Source organism: Callorhinchus milii, unplaced genomic scaffold, assembly GCF_018977255.1.
Source record: "Callorhinchus milii isolate IMCB2004 unplaced genomic scaffold, IMCB_Cmil_1.0 Scaffold4, whole genome shotgun sequence".
Lineage (NCBI taxonomy): Eukaryota > Metazoa > Chordata > Chondrichthyes > Chimaeriformes > Callorhinchidae > Callorhinchus > Callorhinchus milii.
In genome coordinates this window covers 21,817,288-21,840,804 of record NW_024704745.1, presented here as the reverse complement: position 1 = coordinate 21,840,804, position 23,517 = coordinate 21,817,288, and the positions used below count along the sequence as shown (strand labels likewise).

General features: G+C 39.8%; 2 protein-coding genes across 2 annotated transcripts in view; one reads left to right on the top strand and one right to left on the bottom strand.

Annotated features, from left to right (window-relative positions):
* The window catches only part of gtf2f2a (general transcription factor IIF, polypeptide 2a), a 57,038-nt gene that overhangs the window by 29,343 nt on the left and 4,178 nt on the right, over positions 1 to 23,517 (bottom strand). Inside the window, exons 4-5 of the mRNA XM_042333901.1 lie at positions 22,300 to 22,444; positions 2,599 to 2,680 (exon numbers count right to left, since the gene is read on the bottom strand). Coding sequence (XP_042189835.1) covers positions 2,599 to 2,680; positions 22,300 to 22,444 — 227 coding nt within the window. The remainder of the gene's footprint in view (positions 1 to 2,598; positions 2,681 to 22,299; positions 22,445 to 23,517) is intronic.
* Positions 8,266 to 9,519, top strand: LOC121848847 (BTB/POZ domain-containing protein KCTD4-like). The gene has a single exon (XM_042333900.1). It carries the CDS (start codon positions 8,378 to 8,380, stop codon positions 9,146 to 9,148), a length of 771 nt encoding a protein of 256 aa, XP_042189834.1. The 5' UTR covers positions 8,266 to 8,377; the 3' UTR covers positions 9,149 to 9,519.

Genomic DNA, 23,517 nt, shown 5'->3' with positions numbered 1-23,517 from the left:
TAATTCTAATGGGATAATTGAAGGTACAGATAGTACTTCATCTTTATAATAAACAAATGAACAACAACAACAACAAAATTACATTTATCTAGCGCGCTTGTTCATGTCGGGAGGATTTCCCAAAGGTGCTGAGTTTCGGACCCGAGCTGAGGGTCGGGTGGAGGAGGGGGGAGGCATGGGTCTTGAAGGTGGCGTGGGAGGAGGCGAGACAGAGGGACTGCGGATGGAGTTTCAGAGGGTGGGGCGGAGTGGCGGAAGGCCCGCCCGCTGATAGTGGGGCGAGCAAGGCAGGGACGTGAAGCAGGCCAGAGCCCGTTGAGCAGAGGGAGTGAACAGGATGGCAGGGGGTTAGGTCGTCGGAAAGGTAGGGGGGAGCAAAACCATGGAGGGCTTTGAAGATGAGGACCAGGATCTTGAACTGTATTCTTTGTGTGATGGGAAGCCAGTGGAGTTGGGCAAGGATGGGGGTGATAGGGTCATGGAGCCTGGTGTGGGAGAGGACACGGGCTGCAGAGTTCTGATGATCTGCAGCCTGTGGAGGGAGGAGTTGGGGAGGTCCACAAGCAGTAAATGAAGACATTTTACAGCCTTTTGAATTTGCAAGTTAACTTTGGGCAACATTTTGAAATGTTGATCAATCTGTAGGTTGGAGCTGGCACAGTAATAGGTCTATGATTCAAGAATTCTGATGACAAATTTTCTCCAAATTGCAGCGTGTTCTAGTTTGTAAAAAAAAAGTGCACGTGGACCCGATCCAATATATAAAAATCAGATCCACTTGAAAAATCCTCTGCCAGCACTGACTGTCAAAGCTATACTGAGCTTTTACACCAGCTATTTGAGAGCTGTTGTAATTCAACCCCAATTAGGGAATAAAGTGAATGAAAAATCCCTTGAAGAGAAAAGCAAACGGAAGAAAATCTAAAGGAGAAAATTAGCAAGAAATTGTTGTGATAGTGAAGTTAATATCCTTTGTTTTGATCTAAATATAAATTTAAGGTGGGATGAGCTTGTCAAACTACATCCATTTTAAGATATTTAGCATCTCCCTCTACACATTAATAGATAATGTCAAGGTAATATTACCTAACAATTAGCTATTATTTGATTGACCCACAAATTTGGTATTGTTTGCTTCTGGAATATCATGATAATAAGCAAATTAAAAAAACACAACTCGTCATTAACTTCTATGTAGGTAGGAATTCAAGTCATTAAAACAAACAACATAAAAAAGAACCATTTAACCCCAACATCTACCAACCTACAAACAACAACAACAACTTGGATTTTATAGCGCCCGCCATGCCGGACGGAGTCTCAGAGCGCTTCACAGTAACAGATCCCGAGGCTGAGCCAGGAGGAGGGGGAGGAAGGTGACCAAAGGCGCGGTTGAAAAGAAAGGTCTTCATCAGACCTGAAAATAGGAAGAGAGGGGGCGAGGCAAAGGGAGTGAGGAAGGGCGTTCCAGAGCCTCGGGGTATAGTGGCTGAAGGCACAGTCACCGAGGGTGGAGTGGAGGACTCGGGAGACAAGGAGGAGGCCAGATCCGGAGGAACGAAAGCCATGCGCACTGTTTTTAGGAGAGAGGAGGTCATAGAGATAGGGGGGTACCTACTGTAACTAGGCTAGTTACGGTAGGTACCCCCTTACCTCTTTGGTACCTCCTGTAGTAGCATAACTATTTGTTTAAATTAAATTGTACTTTGATTCAAAGCTATTCAACTTAGTTTTTTGAGGGTGCAAACTGGTTTACAGTCAGCTAGTAATGCAGAGCTGCCAGTATTATAATAAATAAAGCTATATTCAAATATATAGGCATTTAATATATTTTAAACATTCAGCAATAAAATTATGCAATTAGAAATTTTAAATAATTAGAGGTCAGAAACCTGCAAAGGTCAACACACTGGGGAGTATTCTGATCAGTAATATTTTGGACTTAGAATACAGCCTTCAAACTATATTGACGAAAAGTCATCATTCAGGTTTGCTGAACCCGACAGTGATGTTACTTTCACAATGTAAGATCCAAAAGAGGCCATATGTTAGGTCTTAAAACAGGTAAATTTATAAAATGCAATATACATCATATATTACCAGATTATACGAGACAGTTAAGCTTAATTGCAATCATATATTCTTTCCTTGGCAGTACTGTAATCAGTAATGCTGATTGCAAATAGATTTTTTTGGTCATTTTTTCATGTTTTCATGGGTGATGGCAGTCTGTCAATACTTTTCCCAAGTGACAATTCATCTCATGTGAGCCTAGACAGTGAGTGTCAACAAACTAACATGGAGGGTATCACAGGCAAAGCAAATCCTGTTCTGATCTACCATTTAACATGTATTTTCTAGCAGACATTGCTGGATGAAGATAATGATATAACTCTGGCTTAGTGTTTACCTTCTTTCTGATATAGAAGTGGTGATGCCAATTGTATTGCCCCTACTACCAACCTGGCTGAGACCAGCTAAACCCTAAGTACTTTGATAGGATTGCATCAAACTACAACTGCTTAACGCAGTGTCGACTATAGGGACCAAACAATAAATTTAAAACATTATAATTTAGTTCAAAAAGCTATCACTGACCTTTTCAACCTCATATAAGATTCATTGACAGCTGGTCTGCATTCTGCACGCTGTACCACGACTCCTTCAAAGGTTAGTTTTTCTTGAAGGGGAGACAAAGGAAAAGGAAAATCACGATCTCTGAATTATACACAATGTTCCACAAAGATAAATAGCCACTATGACAAACACACAGATCCACTGCAATTTGTTAAATACAAAACTGTAGTCTGAAAACTGTTGAGGACAGACACTTTGCAGATTCCTGCTAAATTTGCAAGAAGAAACATTGCAAACCACCAAGGAAAGCAACTGGTAACTATTAACCATTCAATTATTCCCATACCACACTGTGTCTTGTTTAAATCGAAAGAGCACCAAATGTTAAAGGGTAACATTGTATACTAATGTGTTGTAACCCACAAGTGGTTAATATTTTAAAGAGTTAAAGGGAGAAAATAACTAAGGGTAAGTAATATTAATTGTTGCCTGCCAACTACAACTTAAGTTCTACATAGCCAAGTGTTGTTCTCTTAGTATGAAGACCAATTGCACAAAGCCGCTTTGTGTTTTCTTGGATTAAAATCGGCATCATCATTCATATGTTAGGGTAACCCGCTCCAGCCAAAACAATGTAAATCATACTAGTTAAAGGAGTCCTCACTAAACTAGTGGCTAGTAACATTGGCAATTACTGTGAGGGCAATGTCCATGCTGCTCCCTGGTTATCAGAGTGGTAAAGACACTCCCACATATTCTAGCTAAGTCTGACATGACTACTCTTCCCCTGCCCCACTCCATTAAAAGTCAATCAAGACCCAGTTCTCTTAACTTAAGAGCCCACTGCACTAGCACTATAATTTAGTTGACAGTGAAAATAACTGACATTTTGCTTCCTGTTTATTAAAATTCCTTCTCCTCTCCACAGGCAGTTGGGGTTGCAGAGCCACTGGTTCTCTAGTGCTCCACCACCTTACACAAGTGACTATTCATAGTGAACCTGAACTAAATATTTCCAAACCTTCTGAAGCTATCAAAGCCAGACCATTCTCCTCTGCACAACAGTATTAATCCTTTGCAGGTTTCTGACTGCTAATTATTTACGATTCTAATTACATACTATTACTGCTGAATGCTCAAATTATATTAAAGGCTTATATAATTTAATATAGCTTTCTTTAATATAGCACTGGCAGCTTTGCATTACTGTGATACTGTATGTACACATCAAAATGTCTCAAAGCATTTCAGAGTTTTTTCTGCAAGACAGTATTTGTAGGCAAACTATTTTCCAGAAGCATCACCAGATAGCAATCAGAAGCAAGAACACTCAACAAAGAAGCAACATTAGATGAATAGAACCATAGAGAGGAAAGGAGAGAGAAGAGGAGGCTTCAGGACTACTTCTCTTCACCCCCCACCCCTCACAATAGCTGAAGGCCTACAAAGAGTCAGAAAGGCTTTCCTTTCACTTACAGTACAATAACCACAGCAATAAAAAATGTATCCTGGCATTAAAACACCAAAATAATTCAAGATAAAACGTTAAATAAACATGAGCAGCTGTTAATTATCACTTCCAGTGTACTCTTGAGTACTGACTTTCCTTTCCACGTTATAGAACATGAAAAGGAATATTCTACAGAGCTCCCAGTATTCAAAAGAACTAATTGAATAAATATGTGGGACAATAAATCACAATCCACTCAATATCAGTTGTGGTCAAAGTAAGGCTTTGCTTTTCTGGGAGAGATCCTTAAAAAAGGTGTTCTTTCACATCAATGTGAGGAGACCATTATATTGGTATAAGAAAGGTAGCAAACAGAAAGTGCCAAATGGCATGATGGATGAGAGCCAGAATGAAGTAAACAAAATTTTTTGCACTAATTCTGAGCATTTAACATTGACACATGTTTTAAACAGCAATGTAAAAGAACTAGTGCTGCACTTGAAAAGTAGGTTTACACCAAACGGTAGTTTTTTGGCTTTGGCCCAAAGCCCCTTTTTCCATAAGCTTTCCTCTCCTCCACTACCATGCTTTCTAAGTACACAAGGTGTAGGATTGCTGTTATAACTACAATTTTCTATCCCCCCTTGCCAATTTTCTACCCCTTCACCTTTTCTAAAAGTGGTTATGACTCCTTTTTCTCTTCTACTGGGATACCAGTTTTCATTAGGGTTGGTCTCCTTCAAGTAATGTGACCATTATTCACATGTGAACCTTAATAGTGAGGGTTAGCAAGTTATTTAACCACCAGGATATTTAACAGCTGAACCACATCCTATCCTCATCCATACATGCACATCCACCAGCAATGGGCTCCAGGACCCTGGCTGATTTTTTTCCCCTTACCCACCTCAAGGCACTGGAAATCAATAGCAAATTAATGATAATCCTTGTATTTGATATCTCATCGTCATGTCTCAAAGTGCTTCACAGGATTTTACTGTGAAGTGTATCGACTGTGTATTTGTAGCGAACACCAATCTGCTATCCTGAGATAAAGAAAACTCAGCACAACCCCAGTCATCAAAAACCTGACGTCCAATTTGTTACAGCATAGATCCACATAGTTGGTACACAGAATGCTCTACAAGAAACAGATAGGCATGTTTATCATTTGAGCAGGGTACTACAAGCATTCTCTACCAATCAACAACAACTTGCATTTATATAGTGTTCTTGATGCAGGGTAACGTCACAGAGTGCTTCATGCCCGTAAAAAGCAAAGTGAACAAATTTTCAACTTCAGTGTAGTTTCTGACTTGCTCCAAGTATTAATGTCTTTTGGTGCACATTGATTTGAGAAGCAGTGATACTGGAGTAGGCAGATATACACAAAAGCATGGGTTCAAAGAGATAGGTTTTTAAGTGGGTTTTGAAAATGAAGAAGGATGGAGTGTCCAGATGTTTTCGAAAATTTCTAGTGAAAGATGGGAAAAGGAGAGGTGAGGGTCAAATAAAACAACAAAATTTATACTGGTTCCATGAGCTGCAGTGAACAACTGGGAATGCTGATATGGTTGGTGCCTGAGATAACTAGGCAGAAGTCAATTAGGATAGCTTTGGTTTTGTCGCTTGAAGAAAGTTAAGGCTCATCTATGATGATATCTTACAAACAAATTATCAGAACAGCAGAGGGGGACTGGAATCAAAGGTTGAGATGGAAAGATATAAGTATGGAACTTGACCCATCTCTGTGGATGATATCACCAAGGGAAAGGATGTGGACAGGAAAACGAGAGGCCTAAAGATACACAGAAACCTTGAAGTGCTTTGAGATTATCTCAACATTTTGGGCACTATATCAAATTGAAGGATTATTATTAAAGGAAATTGTTGAGGATATAGTTGACTCCACAAACGAGACTTATATCTAAACACTAGAGCGCAATGTCTAACATCCAATAATGCAAAATAAAACATCAGCCACAAGTGCAGACAGACCACTTAGCCTACTGGTAGCAATAAAATACTATGAAGCATATTGAGGCCCAGAAAGGGAAGCTAGGATAACTTTTGAGGCACATCATGCCTCACAAATCTCCTGGAATTCTTTGTGGAAATAGTTGAATGACTGGAAATTTCAGTGGAAAGAATCCACTTGGATTTTGCAGTAGTTTTCCACGTGAAGCTTTCAAAAACGATTAAGGCCCCTGGAATTAATAGGACTGCAGCATGCTGCATTGAAAATTGGCTCATTGATTAGAAAGCAGAGGCAAATCAGATTTCCCAAATTCCCATGAATTTTGTTGAACAATTATGTGCTATTACAATCAACATGATTTCACTATAAAGCAAAACAATCTTCTGTATTCACTGGGTGAATAATAATAATCCTTGTAACAATCCTTGCATCTCATCACATCTTTGAGACGTCTCGAAGCGCCTCACAGAATATACTGTAAAGTGAATTGACTTGTATATTTTGTGGGCGAATTATCAGTAATTTTCTGTTGTCACTTTCAAAATGATCCATAAAATGGAAAGAACCAAATAGTGTCTAAGGAGAATCCAGAGAATACGGCCCTAATCTGTGAGGAAGTAGTGAACAGATTTTGACTAGGGGATTGTTTTCCGATTTTCTGCTGTTTTACTAGTCACAAATGATATAGAGGAAGGCAATTCGAGTGATACTGATCCAACACAATCCAACAAAAAAAATAATAAATTGGTCACTTCAATTCATGACTGTTTGTGGGACACTGCTGTGCGCAATTAGCTGCCGCGTTTCACCCACAAAATATAGTCAATTCACCTTACAGTATATTCGGTGGAGGGCTTTGAAACGTCTCCAAGACATAATAAGGCGCTCTATCAAATGCAAGGATTATTATAATGATGATACAAGCTTCTTGATGAGGTTTCAAACAAATCTGACCAAAATAATTAAATGGACAACATTAGGAGTCCTGTAACTCAGCAGTTAGAGCACTTGCCTCGCAAGCGAGAGACCTGGATTCAATTCCCAGCAGGGCGAAATGTTGGGCAAGTTTCCTTACTCCACACGCCTCTGTTTACCTTGCAGGAAGCAGGAATCCAGTTGTTAAGTCGATTGGTGGATCGCTTTTCTGGGGGTAATAATTTCTTTAAAAAAAATGTTTTTTTAAATAATAAATTGGTCATTTCAACCCACAACTGTTCATTCGACAATTGGCTGACGCATTTAGCCCACAAAATATACAGTCAATTCACTTTACAGTATATTCTGTGAATCGCTTTGAGACATCTCAAAGACATGATTAGGTGCTATATCAAATGCAAAGGATTATTATTGTTATTTAAAGGAGCTCTCAGTTAAACATAAGTTGTATTCCATACTGGACGTTAAGATCAATTGAAGTTGAAGAAATAAAACTTAATGAGTGGTACAAACACACTCGTTCATTTAAAAATCACGAGGCGAACAAAGTTAAAACATCACCCAGTGTTACTTGAATGAAATATTAGGTCACAGTAAAGAATTAGTGCAGCCTAAAAGAAAGGATTCAGCCATTCTTTAAATTCAATAAGACCTCATTCAATACAAGTGCAAGTTGAAGAAATAAAATTTAATGAGTGGTACAAACACACTCACTCACTTAAAAATCACGAGGTGAACAAAGTGTTGACCTTTGGGGATGAATTGCAACCAACTCCTCCCTGAAGCTTCTATAAACCGACCGTCACTTAAAGCTGCATTGCCCAATAATTGTTTATTCATTCTGTTAATGTCGAGGCTGAACAGCCTTTCTGTGAATATTCAGTGCACCTCAATATTTTTTTAAAATTGTTGTTAATATTCCAAGGATCAAGAGTTCCATTTTGATTCTGATCACTTAGCCAGATACAGGGGACAGAAATGGATCTCAGTGTTAAGTACACAAAGTACAGATATATCCATACTGTATTGATTCCCCCATTCACTCGATCAGCCACAGGAGTACACTCTTACACTCACAAACATGAACAAATTGTTTCAACAGACAGTAAGTATAACTTGTTATTAAACACAATACTGCTTTTAACACCTTTCATCTGAGGAGAAAGATTAAGTCGGGCATCTTTAATTGTCAGAGAGATGATAAATCCGATCTTGCCTTTAGAGAGTTAAATGCAAATTTTCAATATCAAATTATATCGCTGTGAACTCACTGCATACATAGATGAAATGCCACCTACAGTGAAATGTTGCTGACATCTTATGAAATCCTGCCAGCATTTCCATTTCATTATTCCTGCTATACTGCATACAGGCGATCTTCTTTACAACCAGCAAATTCAACACAGCACAGCCTAATTAACATCAAGGTTTGTGAAATGGAAGGGAAGATCAATAAAAAGGATACCGACTGTGAAGGAAAATGTGGCACTTCAGAAGGCCTGGAAAAGGGTACAAACTGTGAGATGCCTGTGATTACCCTTAACATTGGTGGGCATCTCTACACAACACAGAGACTTACAATAACTAAGTATGCAGATTCTTTACTCGAAGCTGTGGTGAATGGTAAAATTCAGAATACTGTCGATGCAGATGGAAATTACTTCTTGGATCGTGATGGTCTGCTTTTCAGACACGTTCTTAACTTCTTAAGAAACGGTGAGCTTCTCCTACCAGAAGGATTTCAAGAAACCCAACTTTTAACACGAGAGGCAGAATTTTATCAACTAAATGCTCTCACGGAGGCACTAAAGACGAAAAGTATGAATGTCCAACATGCACCAGAAGCCACATTCCTGGAAATAATAGATAACCATGATCGCTCTCAAGGGCTCAGAATCTTCTGCAATTCTTCAGATTTCATATCAAAAATCAAGACGCGCATTGTCCAGGTGTCAAAGAGTCGTCTGGATGGGTTTCCCCAGGAATTCACAGTATCATCGCATGTCATCCAATTTAAGTATTTCATCAAATCCGAAAGTGGAACACGACTGGTTCTGAAGGAAGACAATACATTCATTTGCACTCTGGAAACCCTCAAATTTGAGGCAATCATGATGGCTTTAAAGAGCAGGTTTAAGCTGCTGACCAATTTAGATAGCTTCAAAGGGTCAATTGTTCAATCGGATGCAATTCATTTTGTTAAGTAACTCTGTTTTACAAACCACGTTGATGCATGCTATCCAATATAATAAATGCAAAGGTACAAAAGACTCTTAATACTCACTGTATCACTATGGTAAAATTGTGCATGAAAATCAACTATAAAGCTTGACTGTCAGCCAGTAGAAAATTGTAGCGACGTGATGTATTATTGCACATTGATCAATCTTAACCAGAATTATTAGTGCAGTTAACACAGAAGCATCTGTTTCCACCACGTCATTTCATCTGCTATTTAATCATTCTACTGAATATAATTTGGTGTCTATAGAGCATATGTTACGATGTTAAGGAAAACAATTAAATTGAATTTTGTTTAAACGCAAAAAGTCTCAATCTCACAGGGGTTTGAACAACAACAACAAGATTACATTTGGATAGCGCCTTTCACGTCGGGAGGACGTCCCAAGGCGCTGGACAGAGTACGGCATTTCAGACCCGAGCTGGGGTTGGGGGGGGGTAAAGGAGGGGAGAGGAAGGGGGGTGGCCGATGGCATGGTCGAAGAGGAATGTCTTGAGGCGGGACTTGAAGGAGGCTAAGGAGGGAGTGAGGCGGAGTGACTGTGGGATGGAATTCCAGAGGGTGGCTGAAGGCTCTCCCGCCAATGGTGGGGCGGGTGGGTCGGGGGACGTGGAGCAGGCCAGAGCCGGAGGGAACTGGCAGGTTGCTAGGGGGTTAGGAGGTCGCAGAGGTAGGGTGGGGCGAGGCCATGGAGGGCTTTGTACGTGAGGACCAAGATCTTGAACTGGATCCTCTGAAGGATAGGGAGCCAGTGGAGTCGGGCGAGAGTGGGGGAGATGGGGTCACGCAGTTTGGTGTGGGAGAGGACACGGGCTGCAGAGTTCTGGATTATCTACAGCCTGTGGAGGTAGTTGCATAGTCGAGCCTGGAGGTGATGAAGGCATGAACAAGAGTTTCAGCGGCCTGAGGGGTGAGGTAATGGTGGAGTTGGGCGATGTTACGGAAATATGTGATGAAAGTAGGTTTATATTCTGCCAATGCAATTTCTGAGATGATTACCAGTCAGAAAAAAAATTCCACTGTAATGTTATTTTAGATGTAAAGCACTATAAAAATTAAGTAATTGGAACAAGAATGTTTCAGTTCTAAATAAATAATATCCTTGCTTCCTGAGATCCATCTGCCTCTCTTTTAAATATTATATCTGATTCTGCCTGTACGGAGTAGTGCATTCCATTCTTTTAGCAACAAATACTTGCATTTACATAGCACCCTTCACACGTGGTAGTGTCTCGGATTGCTTAAATGGTGGAGCTAGATGCCGAGCTGGAGAGAGGGGAGGTCAAAGAGGAAGGTCTTCAGTTACAATCTGAAGATGAAGCACGGGGAGACAAGGCAGAGGGATTAAGGCAGAGTTTTGAGGGGTTGTGTTATGAGGGTACCAATGGTAGAGTGAAGGGGATGAGGGTTTGTGCAGACGGCTGGAGCCAGCTGAGTGAAAGAGATAGGTAGAGTGCTTGTAAGCAAGTTGAAGAAATAGGGAGGAGCCAACCCTCTTAGTGAAGGAATTATTTTTCATCTTCTATCTATACATTCGAATAAAACGACCCTGTCTGTATGTGCTTCAAGAAGGATCTCAATAACCGACTGACATAGACACATGATTTAAATCTCATCGGAAAGATCTTGCACCTGAGAGTGACATGGGCATATTTGTTCTTGGGTATCTCCTATCGGTCATGATTTATGACCTAAAATGTATTTCAGTTTTGGTTTTTTGCTGCAGTTACAACTGGTGGCCACTGAGTCAATGTGGTGCCATGGCATCGTGCGTCACAGAACACCTACGTATGTACGCATGCAATGCAGTTACACCTGCTGACCGTGACACTGTGACATCCAGCGTCACGGAGCACACACGTAGCCAAGCAGGAACAAAATAAAGAACACAGACGAAGCTAAGCCATGGTAACAACAACAAAATTACATTTTTAAAGCGTCTTTCACGTCGGGATAATGTCCCAGTGATTATAAATTTATATTTATCATTATAAAGATTCCTAAGCAGAAAATCAAACCTGTCAAGCATAAAAATGCTACACAAAAGAGAGAAGACCCATTACCATTAAATGAAACAGAAGAACAAAGAACAGCACGGCTGCACTTTAACACTAAAGGAACTGCAACAGCGCACCAAAATGAGCTGCCCACTCAAAGAATAGCACGGCCAAAATGAGTCCTCCTGCAGGAGTCCTCCCACATGAGTGTAGATGAAGATGAAATGTCTGTCTGTGTTTCAATCTACATTCAATATTGGATCATTCAGTTGCAAGCGAAGCTGCAATGGGTACAACTAGTTATAAATAAAAACAGACTATGAAGGGATAGCCTATTGTGGAATTGTGTTTATCCTGTCCTTTCAAGATCTTGTTAACTTGCAGTTGCTTACTGGAGACACATTATCACAAATAGATTTGGTCTCTGATTATTAGCATGCGGCTGAATTTTGTAAATTTGAAAAACGTTATGCTTCTAAAATGTGTTTGGATTCAAATCAAACTTTAAAAATCCATAAGCATATTATTTCTTCTCTTAAATTACCAATAAAAAGGATCAGAAAATACCACAAAAAGTGTTTTGCCCAAATTGACTTCAACTTGGTGATTTTTCAGAATGCAATATTTTAAGTCTGACGTTAAAGCTGTTTTTTTAATATTCTCCTGAAAACAAAACAACTGGATATGTTCCTTCATCCTTTTGCTTTAATACTTTTATCTTCCCTAGTGAAGGTGCTGACTCATGCAGGTTGCCTTCTGGTAAAACGAGGTACTTTTATTTTTTATCTGTATGCCTAAAGAGTGAGTGTTGGGAGGAGGAGGAAAACCCAACTGAGATGGATCATGTCCTCACCCACTCCACCCACACACACGCCTACTTCCCAGTTGGGGTCTTTGGAATGAGTTTAGGTAACCTGGCTAACCTCGTCACCCAATGTGCCAAGTGCAGGAGCTCCAACGCTTCACTGGCTTGTGATCACAACTTACCACAGATCACACCGTGGCCTTACTTCTCTTTGTAGCTCAGTTTCACACTAAGCAATGGTTCAACTAATCCTTGTGGGACTCTCAGTCTTTTGGTACTTTCTCTTTTTTGATTTTTTTTACCATTACTATTTTTGCGAATAATATTTTTGACTATTTTATTCAATTTACTTCTAATCCTTGCTTTTTTATGTAGCGCCTTTCACATCAGGACAGCTCAATGCTGTTCACAGGATTTACTATAAAGTGTAAAGTGTAAAGTGGAGAAAACAGCCAATGGATGCAAAGCAATGTCCCACCAACAGCCATGAAGTGAATGACCAATTTTATCTGGGGGAATTGTTGGCCAGGACACAGGGAGACACTCTCTTCTCTTTTACAACTACATCTTTAATCCTCACTTGAACAGGCAAACAGGACCTCGATTTAAAATCTCATATGAAGGACTGATTTAAATGAATAAAATTCCTGCTTTTCTGGAAACTACCTTTTATTGATCCATTGTAAAATGATAACCTTGACAGCTGCATATAGAAATGCTATAATTACATATTCTGTGTGTAAAACAAAATGCACCAGGCAATGCTCTGCAGAGCCTGGGTTTTAAAGCGTGTTGTTCAAGTATTCAAGCACAGTAGAGAGAACTTTATTCTTCATGCAGTGCATTTTTTCTTTACCACAACAACATTCTTTTGTTAACAATATTAAGTCAGAGGTTTCCGTGTTGTATACATGGTCTATGTGCAGCTCTACAGTTTTTTTGCACATACTAGACAAACAAAGTAAGAATGAAGTAGAATAATGCATTCCACAGTAAGTAAAAGAAGAAAAAACACTGAGTAAAGTTGTGGAATTATATGTTTGACCATCAGTAAAATCTCAGCTTTTCCACTAACCACTTTTATTGATTCATTATAAAAGATTTCCATCGGCATACGTAGCCAAAAATAAAGGTCTTCTACTCTGCCTGAATATGCTTCAACTCCAACCTCTAAAATAATCTTCTTTGCTACACAGTTTAAATATTTATTTTCACACACACAAGATGTACTTATGATATTTCTATATGCAGTCATCAATGTTAGTGCTGTATTAGGGGTAGCTTTGTGCTGTTGACTCATTCACTTGGAACAGGCTTCAGACTGTACTGACTGTAGATCTTGTTTTGCACGGAATCTGGTTTTAATACACCTTGTGGTATTTTTTCCCCTCCAGCTTACTCTCTTCATTTCATTTCCTTATACTCCACTATCATTCCATAGGCGCAGTAGTGAACGATTGTGTTGTTTGTGGCCCTAAATCAACCAGTGAAATCATTTCTAAAACTCAAAACAGTATTTTATTTATGCATATATCAAAACACCAACTGAATAAAAGCAACAGTTTCCAGAGCCTTTCCTTGTACCCTGGGTCTAATATATTCCCTCACAAATCCTGCACTGAAGCCAGTTCTTTTGCATTCAATTACTCCCACGGTAATGAGGTACAGTATTGTACAGTATTAGCAATCTTCACATGTTTTTTAACTGAAGCTGCTATGTTTTCCCCAAATGAGATCCAGCAGTCCTCTGCCCCATCACACGCAATCCTTCAGTGCCTGACCCAAATGTCTATTTTTGCTGTATAATCCTCAGTCAAAATAATTAAAAAGTGTTTTTTCTCTATTCGTTTTGGGGCAAGATAGACATGACTTTCTAAGGCCCTACCCACAAATACACAAATACACAGAAATTGCTACATAAACATCCAGCGTCCTGTTCTTTTCCCTCTCCACACACCAACCACAACATTAACCAACATTCCCCGCCTACAATCTACAACGTGAGCATTCTGCCCCGTTCCATGAATGCCTTCCCACACAACAATGACACAAACATCTAATATCTCCCCAAACACCAACCATGACATAAATGTCCAAAATCCTCCCACTTTAGCACATCCACTTAGGCCGTTTCTTGCTCCTAGGCACATGGAATTTGGTCTGCCTATCACCATTAGTCAGCAGTTTGTGAGGTGAGGGAACAAAGTATCTAGATAGTTGTAGACTAATAATCTTGCAATTTAAATATTTCAGGAACTAAAAAGAAAATGCAAGCATGATATAGACCTCTTTTGTTGTTACCCATGGTATTACTTTATTTGAGACCTGATTGTGCATACTGCATATTCAAAGCTTCCTGTTCTTATGATTGGTTCATCCCCTTCCTCTGTTCTGTTCTTGCTGTTTTAGTGTTTGTCTGAATTTGTTGCTAAACTTCTTGTGCTGATTGACAGAGGCGAGGTATCTGAGCTGTTCAGAGGTACACAGAAGTGATTCAGGTTAACATTATCCTCATCCAGACTCACTGGGGTCAGGAACTTCCACAAGTGCTATCACACACAGTTTCTATGATGCTCATGGTACAGCATGTTTATGCACCAATGCACCAGACTGCCTAACATAAACTCACCTTCAGTATAAACAATATAAATGTGATAAGTGACAGTGATACAGAGGTAGAGCTGAACCAATCAAAAGAAGACATAAATTACATTGGAAAAAGACAAAGCGGGAAGAGAGACAAATGCATTACGCCAGATGTTGAGAGAAATGAAGGGAGGTAGAAATGAGAGACAGGGAATGGAAATAATTCAGTGAAATATACTTAACTGTATTATGCATTAAACTAATTGTCCTTGTTACTTTTCAAGTTCTACTAAACAAATTCTGCAGGCAACAATGAAAACAAATAATTCTAAACTAAAATTTAATACTACATATCAAAATATTTTCAAAACTAGTCTTTCATTCTTTGCTACTTTCAGCTATTGGCTCAAACAGTGAAACAAATCGAAATGTTCATTACTCTTATACAACAATACTTACTTACCACTGTTGTTGACGCCAGATTTCTCTTCTAACTGTCCTTCTACACAAGATAAAAAAGTGCCTCTGTGATATTACTGTGTGATGGAAGAAATATGCAAAACAGTTCTAAAAAAACAAATGAAAATATTTAAAACTATAAAATGGAAATATTAAAAAATAAATTTTGCAAAAAGCTAACAAAAATGATTTCAGCCACAAATCCATTGCATTGCAGATCACAAACTGTTTTGGAAACTGAAATCTCTCGGTCAAAAATAAGTAAAACACTAAGTTTAACAGACTTCTTGAAATTGCCTTGGTTGTTTTTTTAGTAAAAACAAATTTTATCCATGATACATTTGATCATACTTCAACAAAATAAAGACAATTTCTGTTGAGTTCATCGGATAATAATCAGGAGTGAGAACCCTGTCTGTTTTCTCTTCTCCAAACCAGCTGTAGTATCCCCATTTTAAAATGGAACAATGTTGATGGCTTGAGATTAAATGGCAACCCTGAAGTCTAGCAGAACAAAAACAGGTATGTTTCACGACACTTGCACAGATATATTCTTTCCCATCTTAAGACTTTGGGTTGCATGTTTACATCTTCAAGTCTCATTGATGGTCCAACCAACATGGCCAACCATCAACAAATATTGCAAGTACTTTGCCACCCCAGGGATAGCCCACTCTCTCCCCATTCCAGGTTATTTGTACATATTTCAGTAACTTTGAAAGGCGAATGAGCTGTGTGAACCCATTGAGACACAAACCCAGAACTGTTTAATAGTTACCAGAAAGGTTACATTTGAATAGATATCCTTCACTAAATAAATATTAACAAGTACTATATATGTTGGGATGATATTCAGTTATGTTTCCTTCTTTCCCTTTCAACTATGCACCTCCAATGCAGCATTCCTTAGTACTGTACTGAAGCACCAGTCTAGACACTGAACTCAATTCCTGACAAGGGGCTTGAACTCACAAGCTTCTGACTCACAAGTAACTGAGAGTTCTACCAATTGAACCAAACTAGACAATTTTCCATTCCAAATGATTTGGGACTTTTAAACTTAGAAACAGATACTTTGAAATAATCTTGCAGAAAAGTAAATGGGTAAGCCAAATGGAAGAATGGTCCACTGCCAGAACCTAACATTCATCTGTGTGACAGCTTTTATTGCCGGTGAAGGTATAGTATAACAATTTGAAGAGGAGCATTGGAACGGTTCCTGAATAGGAAATGCAAGGCCTTTTGTTTATTTCAAACTGTCAGCCTCACCATATTGCCATGGCACTGCTGTCGCTCTAACAGTGCAAAGTACCACTTACACACATGGTTTTCAGAGGCACAAGTAAATGCTGCTTCATGCTGCTTCAGTAATCCTGCAATCCAAGCTCACAGCATATCCTGCACAGCTTAGCAACACTGATTTCACATAGCGAACCTGCACAGACCTTTCCCTTCTGATCATGACAGGCAGTAAACAAGAGTCACGCATGTGCAGTTTTCATTTTGTTTTTCTGCCAGTTGCTATGAAATTGGTCCTGTAGTGAAACTGAGTGAACAGGAACTCAGTGTGGTGCACCAATGTACTTTGAATTGAAGTTGATCTGCAAGACCCTAAAAAAACACACAGTAGTGACTCCCCATGGCAAACCGCAAACACCAAGACTAAGAATTCACAGCACACAGCAGCACTTCCTCAATTTCAATTTGTTGTAGCTTTATTGTACTGGCTGGGAAAATATTCAATACCAGAAAAATACGTTTTCAATATTGACTTGACAAAATGCAATGCGAGCAGCTCATTTTTGCACAAATCCACCCTTCAACTGAACAATGCTCAAAACTGGGATTCTTATTTAAATGTTACAAAACCATTGTATTAAAAAAAGCACACTACACTTATTTTACAGGTACAAATATATAATTACTGCAGAAGGATGGATTTTTAACCAACTGACACCTGTTTATAATAATAATAATCCTTGCATTTAATATAGCGCTTTTCACGTCGGGAGGACGTCCCAAAGCGCTTCACAGAACACACTGTAAAGTGAATTGACTGTATATTTGTGGGCGAAAACGGCAGCCAATTGCGCACAGCAATGTCCCACAAACAGTCATAGATTGAAAATGACCAATTTATTATTGGTTTTGGAGGGATTATTATTAGGCTCTGTGTGGAGTAAGGAAACTTGCCCAAGGTTTCGTCCTGCCTGGAATTGAACACAGGTCTCTCGCTTGCAAAGCGAGTGCTCTAACCACTGAGCTACAGGACTTTAGTGAGGTAAACTTCATCGTATTCACATTTCCAAAAAGGACCTCAAGCCCTGAGGTTTATGTTAATCACCAAATAGTTCAGAGGAACTGACCATTCAGACTGGATACCTGAACACAGGTATGCCATTGGCCCCAACATTCCCACAATGGCCTCATCATCCTGTGCAATTATTTACAATGGCAAGAATAAGGGTTCTGGAAATAAATTCCTATATTTATTTAGGGCATACAGTGGTATTTGGGCAATCTTTCAAACAATAACAAAATTACATTTGCCTTTCACGTGGGGAGGACGTCCCAAGATGTTGGACAGAGTTTTGGCCCCGAGCTGGGGGTCGGGGTGGGTGGAGGGCAGGGATGAAGTAGGGAGATCAAAAGCATAGTTGAGAGGAGTGTCTTGAGATGGGTCTAAAGGAGGCAAGGGAGGGGACGAGGCGGAGGGATTGCGAGATGGAGTTCCAGAGAGCGGGGGCAGACTGGCAGAAGGCCCACCCACCAATAGTGCGGCAAGCTAGGTGGGGACGTGAAGCAGGCCTCAGCCCGCTGAGTGGAGGGAGCGATTAGGATGGTAAGGGGTTAGGAAGTCGCAGAGGTAGGGGGAGCAAGACCGTGGAGGGCTTTGAAGGTAAGGACCAGGATCTTGAACTGTATCCTCGGTGTGATGGGAGTCAGGCGAGAATGGGGGTGATAGGGTCACAGAGCCTGGTGCAGGAGAGGACACGGGCTGCAGGGTTCTTGATGATCTATGGAGGGAGGAGTTGGGGAGGCCGACAAGCAACAAATTTGCGTAGTTGAGCCTCTATGTAATGAAGGCGTGTATGAGGGTTTTGGCGGCCTGTGGTGTGAGACAGTGGCAGAGCCGGGCGACTTTGCGGAGGTGGGGGAAGGCAGAGCAGGTCATGGCGCAGATGTGGAGTAGAAAGGATAGTTGAGGGCCAAACAAGATTTCAAGGTTCCGGACTGGCTCAGTGGAGTGTGCAACCATGGATGGTGATGCTGTCAGTGCCTGAGGTGTGGAGGCGCTGACGGGAGCCAATCAGGAAAGTCTCGGTGTTGTTGAGGTTCAACTGAAGAAAATTAGCTCTCTGTCAGCACAGCAGTGGTCCCGTAGTCAAAGGTGGAAGCAAAGAGGTATAGTCGGGTGTCATCTGCAAACATGTTGACCCCATGTCTGCGGATGATGTCACCAAGAGGGACCATGGATATTGAAGAGGAGGGAACCAAGGACAGAGCCCTGAGGAACGTCACACCAGATGGTGCGGGGGCTAGAGGAGACACCGTTTGTGGAGATGAAGTGGAGGCGGTGTGAGAGGTACGATCGGACAGAGCCGTGAAGGTTGAGGTGAAATAAATTGATATCTTTCTGTATCCTTCAATCAAAAGGAAAAGTTTCTCATCATATTGCATCTCCTACAAAATTTAAACTCTGTAAAAGAAAGTAATTTTCTCCTTGCGTGGAACTTCTGTCAGACAGGATATGAGGATTGCACCACTTGTTTTAACAAAGATTGATTAGCCATTTGCTGTATATTTTTATCCGCTCTCCTGCTCTTCACTTTTGTAATGCCCGACAGCGAATACGGATGCTTGAACAATCCATATACAGCCAATCATACCAGTTATTTTTGCTGAGAGTTGCCAAACTATTTTTACTGCCACCAATGTGTGAGCCTTCGAGCATGGCAACTTGTGAGGGCAGGAGAGGGAAGAAGAGACACAGAGAAGGTTACAGATCACCAACTGATAAATGTAAAGGATTAAAAAGCTAAGTGAACAATAAAAGCAAGAACAAATAGAAAGGGGGATTAAGGCTGGAGAGAAAAAATAGAAATATAAAATAAACAATAAAAACAGTAGGAATATGAACAAAACTCTTTAGTCTTCAGGACATGATACAAGACACAGATTTGAGAGTAATAAGGAAACAATTGCTGAAATTGTCAACACTGTGTGGCAGCAGTAAAGAAAGCAAACAGGACCTTGTGGTGATTAGGGGATGCTGCACAAGTCATGGGAAGTGACACAGAACTTATACAGGCCACAAAACACACTTCAGAGCAATGTGTACAATTGGCACCTGGGTATTGGTTTTGGACCATTAGATAAATAGCTGGAATTAGGCATCCGAGTTATGAAATGCTACAGACGCTGAGAATGTTCACACAAAAGCTTAGTGGAGATTGTATTCAAGCATTCACATCTTAAAGAGTATAGATAAACTGAACCTCACTGATATGTTTAACAAGGCCAAAACATCTAGAGCAAGAGGGAAGGTGATCAGACAATTCAGATTGAATTATTTTACACAGAGCTTCGTGAATATGTAGAATAAACTGACAGAGGCGGTGGAGGCAGATTGTCAACAAATTCAAGAGGAAATTAGATAGTTACACAATTAATGGCAAGTTACATTGACTCCAGAGGAGATTCTCATCTGAAATTAGGCCTTAAATACATTACTAGCTGAGATTTTTTTGGTCAGCCGGGTACCTGACACAGGCAAAAACTCATCACCATGCTTAAAAGTCTCCAAACAAAGCTACTGATAATTCCACATATATTCCACATCTTGTTTGGAGTGGGAACACCCCCTCCACGAGAGATGCACTCTGCTTACTTGGAGGGTTCAGGTACCGTTTGGCAAGAAGAAATGCTTGAGGACACAAGATGATACTTTGAGGCAGTACTGGGATTAACCCACTAAAACTGCAGGTTACCACAGAGAGCACTGGCAAGCTTCCCACTGCTTATCCAGTCCGGACTACTCATTAATGTTTTGGCTTGTACGGTTTACTGTAAAATTAGTTTATTTTGCATCTCTGGCATGTTTCAATTGTTCGACAAGTTCTTAACCCAGTGATTTGGGAGGGGTAATATTTTATTCAACAGTAAAGATTGCATTCGCCATTAAAATGGGAGCGATCCTGTTACACACTGCCACATTCGTTAAATGGATGGATAGCAGAATTTCATTCTATAGGCATCCAAAGTAAAAAGTGTTCCTCTCCCCATCTCTGCCATTTATAAAATTACTTAAGACTGTTATAGCACAAAAAAGGGCCATTCAGACCAACTCATCCACACCGGTGTTTGTATTGCACATGAGCTTTCACCCATCATAAATGCCTTTTGAATATCCCTTTATTCTCTTCATATAAGCATCAAGCTTCTTTTTAAATTCATTGGTTGATATCTGTATCTTTTCTTGATGAATACAAAAAAAGTAGAATTATGTTAAAATTAAGAAAAACTTTAAAGTTATATGCTTGAATTAAAAACAAAAGGGTTAAGACAAGTTTACCAATGACTGATGTGAAGAATTTACCGAATCTATAGGATTGTGGAAAATGATTCCTTTGGCCCATCATATCTCTGCTGCATACCCGATTGAGCCATCTTCTTTATTCACATTCCCTCCCTTGCTCTTTCTTCATATCTTTTAATATTTTTCCCTCAAATATTTATCCAATTCTCTTTTAAATGCTATTATAAACTCAACTCCATTACCATTTATGGTAAATGGGATTCCACATTCTACCAACCCTACTTAAGAATATTAAAAAAATTCACCTTTTCTTCTGGTGACTATCCCCAATTTACATCTCCGTTATAGACTTGTACATTGGTGTAAATATTCTTTTTTAACTTGTCAAAACTGTTCATAATATTGAAAACTAAATCGCAGACAAAATATAGAAGTATTGAGGTATAGAGTGCAGCTGAGCAAAAACATTGGTTGAAAGTAAAATACGACAGCCAATGTGGTATACAAACACACTCATCACAGAGAAGTACACTTTACACTCACAATTCTGATAGACAAGGTCCATGTAGAGATGACCTTTCCTAGGGAAAAATACCAATAAACCAGGCGGCGAGTCATTTCATGCTATTCCAATACTACCACCTTCAGGTAACCTAGGGCAAGTGCCTTGAGTGGTTTCTCAGGCAGAGGATGATCCATAGCTTGTGTTGTGTGTTTATGGACAGGAAGTTTACAAGAGATGGTAAACATAATAACAGCAGCTTTATTTGCATATCAGCACATGACCATGGATTGGCTTTGTTGAAAAACAATTTCATTCACCTTCCCTGAGACAAGTATTCTCCAAGCACTAACACGTTTATTTTTACAAATTTATTTGGGGCAACCAACAGTAAAATAGTAAACACATTTAAAAGCTATGGGAAACAGCCCACATTTGCTACTCTCACTGAGAGCAGAAAGGGAGGGTTTTAGGCAAAGTGGTGAAAAGATAAAATGAACACATCAGTATTTGATGGAACCTACACACCATTGTCTTCAATTTTCATAACAAAAACATAAAAAAGGTCTTTTTTGTGTGCTGGAGGAGAAACAATCTGCGCATTTTATAGTCTTCTTGAAATTAAACTGGTAATCTAGATTGATGAGTTCCTGCTAATTAAAGGCAATGGACTAAGCGCGAGGAAAATTATGTGTTATTGGAACCTGTAAAAGTTGAAATTGTTAAAAAACACAAGAAAGGCAGTGAGACCAAAAACTGGAAACAAAAGAAAAAAGTCTTAACTATCTATTTTGCTGTTTTTGATGTTCCTTGGCTGTGGTCTCCTACACTCCTGTAGAAGTGATTTCTATTCAAAAATCAGAAACCACCTACCTGGAAACTTGTTAGCGGAGTAAACATACTTTATAATTTCTAAATTTCTTTACAGTTCAAATGAGAGGTGGTATTATTCTATTTTGACTGCAATAGAGAAAAACAGTTCAGAATTTCACCACAAATGAAGTTGCCACCACAAATGAAGCAAACCTTCCAGAGCATTGAATATCAAAGCTTTCCTCCTCCTGACAAACTGTTTGAAGAATTTCAAGGCTAGTGAATCATTGTTATTTGGCTCATTTGCAAGTAGGAAAAGCTGAATATAATGAAAATGAAACTCTTTTCATCACCTAGCAGAGGTCATATAGAGAAAAATATATGTATAACATATACATTCTTGTATTTGTCTTACCTGATGGTCCTTCAGTAAACACTGATAATGTCTGCCCACCAACACTCTGCATTGTAAACGGATGGTCTCTGGGTGCACTTATTGATCCACTTTTTCCTCCTGTGGTCTGGATATTTGCAAGCTCTTCATTCAAAGTAAAGGAAACCTGAAGAATAAAACATTCAACTTAGCTACCAACAACTTCACAGAATTAGCAACACCAGAAACAAAGTTAACAATTTTCGCTCCCCCACCCCTCCCAATGCAACTAGATTCTGAATGTTAGAAGACTATTCAATTGCTGTGCGGGGGGGATAAATCTAAACTCAATGCTGTTCTCACCCAATCCCTTTTCATCAAGAGAGAGAAGCTGGAATAGGATCAGCAGTGGGAAACCTGACTGTTTTTCCTCTCTCTGGCCCAAGAACACTAGACCAAATAAAGTACGCTACTGCCACTATGGTAGAGATCAATTGATTAAAGAAAACAGTGTATCAAACCTGGAACATTTCTGCTCTGTGTGGCTCAGTTACATAGTAAACAATGATGAACCACATCTTCCCTTTGGTATATGCCTCTGATACTGGTCTGGCCTCCTCTTCCTGGGGCAGTTGCACAGGCACCGGTTGCCTTTGGGAATCCTGCCCAAGTTTTCATTGTTCACATGTGAATTTCGGCCGTCCATACAGTTTGTAAAGGATATCACAGCCGAGCCTGACTTCTCGCCACCTAGTTGCCACATATGCACACAACCAGTCGAGGGTGTCATAGAGGAATTATGATCAAGACCTGGGTGGCTTTCCCTTCCCTGACGCTGGGAAGGCAAGGACCTACTCAGCCGAATTAGCAAACTCAGCACAGACTGGATTTCTAATCAGCAAAATCTTGGTCTATAAGCTGCAGATCTATTTAGTACAACACCAGATTTCATCCGTCGTCAACTGTTAAAATTATTTCACTCCGCCATTCTGGTTATCCTCAAACCTTGCCCCATTCATTGACAACCTCCTGTTATGTGTCTGATAATCCCACTCTGGAGTCAGCAATATTAAATAATCTTTGGGGGCAACCATCATGGGTGATTCTTATAAATATTTTCTAAAATTTCATAGGAAATTAAAGAATGAAATCCGAAACACCAGTGGTTACTCTGTAACAAACACTGGAAATACCTAGTTTCCACGTCAGAAAATTAGCAACATTTCAAAACAATGAACCTAGTGGGTCAATTCTAAATGC